At 60.6% G+C, this 1,177-nt stretch overlaps 1 protein-coding gene across 1 annotated transcript in view; it reads left to right on the top strand.

Annotated features, from left to right (window-relative positions):
- The window catches only part of PFAS (phosphoribosylformylglycinamidine synthase), a 10,944-nt gene that overhangs the window by 6,865 nt on the left and 2,902 nt on the right, over positions 1-1,177 (top strand). The window contains exons 19-22 of the mRNA XM_014526957.2: positions 11-122; positions 229-312; positions 661-816; positions 962-1,081. Coding sequence (XP_014382443.1) covers positions 11-122; positions 229-312; positions 661-816; positions 962-1,081 — 472 coding nt within the window. The remainder of the gene's footprint in view (positions 1-10; positions 123-228; positions 313-660; positions 817-961; positions 1,082-1,177) is intronic.

Genomic DNA, 1,177 nt, shown 5'->3' with positions numbered 1-1,177 from the left:
ACTGGCCGAGGCTGTAGGGGCGGCCGTGGCACTTCTAAGCCAGCTGGGCGTGGCCGTGGACGGTGGCAAGGACTCGCTCAGCATGGCCGCCCGTGTTGGCTCCCACACCGTGCTGGCTCCTGGTGAGAAATTCCCCTTCGTGACACCCTCCTCTCCGCCGTTCTGGGGCTCAATCCCCGCTTCCCACCCAGGCACAGGTCACTGATCCCCAATTACTATGACTCACAGGGACACTGGTGGTCTCAGCCTATGCCGTCTGCCCTGACATCACTGCCACTGTCACCCCTGACCTCAAGTGCCCTGATGGCAAAGGTGATGGGTTGCAAGGGGGGGCTGTGGGGGGGGACAGTTCTCTCTAGGTTCTCTAGCACACACAACATTTATGATGCAATGTCCTTTGGGAAGGGTGCCATGACTAGCAGCCATCCGAGTTTTCTCAGCCACGAGGTTGCTTAAAAGAAATGGAACATTTTCGTGGTTGGTTTGGGCAGCCCCATCAATGAAACGTGTATTGGTGTTGGGCTCTGGGACTGGAACCAGAACTGGGATCTGGCCTGGACCCGCCCCGCCAGGGGTTGTAGATGGGAGCAGGGTTTGAGGTAACAGTGCATTGGGCCTGGTCCGCCTTGCCCCTGCTTGACCCCCTTCTCCCCTGCGCAGGGACCCTGCTGCATGTGGCGCTTAACCCAGGGCAGCACCGTCTGGGGGGCAGTGCCCTGGCGCAGTGCTATGGGCAGCTGGGAGACATCTGCCCCGACGTGGACAACCCCAGCATCCTGACCGCTGCCTTCCACGTCACCCAGGAGCTCCTTGAGGGTAAGTGGGGGAACCAGGGGAATTGCCCCGGATGGTGTTAACCCCTCACTACCTGGTGCAGTGGGTGTGGGAGACCATTAACCCCTCACCCATGAGGAAGCTATGCGGACCTACCCTGTCCCACGCCGTGCCCATTCACCCACAGAGTCGGCGCTGAGTGCAGGGCATGACGTGAGCGATGGGGGCCTTGTCACATGCCTGCTGGAAATGGCATTTGCTGGCAATTGTGGCTTGCAGGTCCAGCTCGACGCCTCGGGGGCCACCCGTGAGTACCCCCCGCCCCAACATCAGACCTCCTATAGGGACATCCCCTCACATCCCTCCCATTTTAGAACCTTTCAGTCCCCCCAGCACCCCTCTA

This window comes from Alligator sinensis, unplaced genomic scaffold (assembly GCF_000455745.1).
Source record: "Alligator sinensis unplaced genomic scaffold, ASM45574v1 scaffold1500_1, whole genome shotgun sequence".
NCBI classification, from domain to species: Eukaryota; Metazoa; Chordata; order Crocodylia; family Alligatoridae; genus Alligator; species Alligator sinensis.
This window is presented reverse-complemented; position numbering and strand designations above follow the sequence as displayed.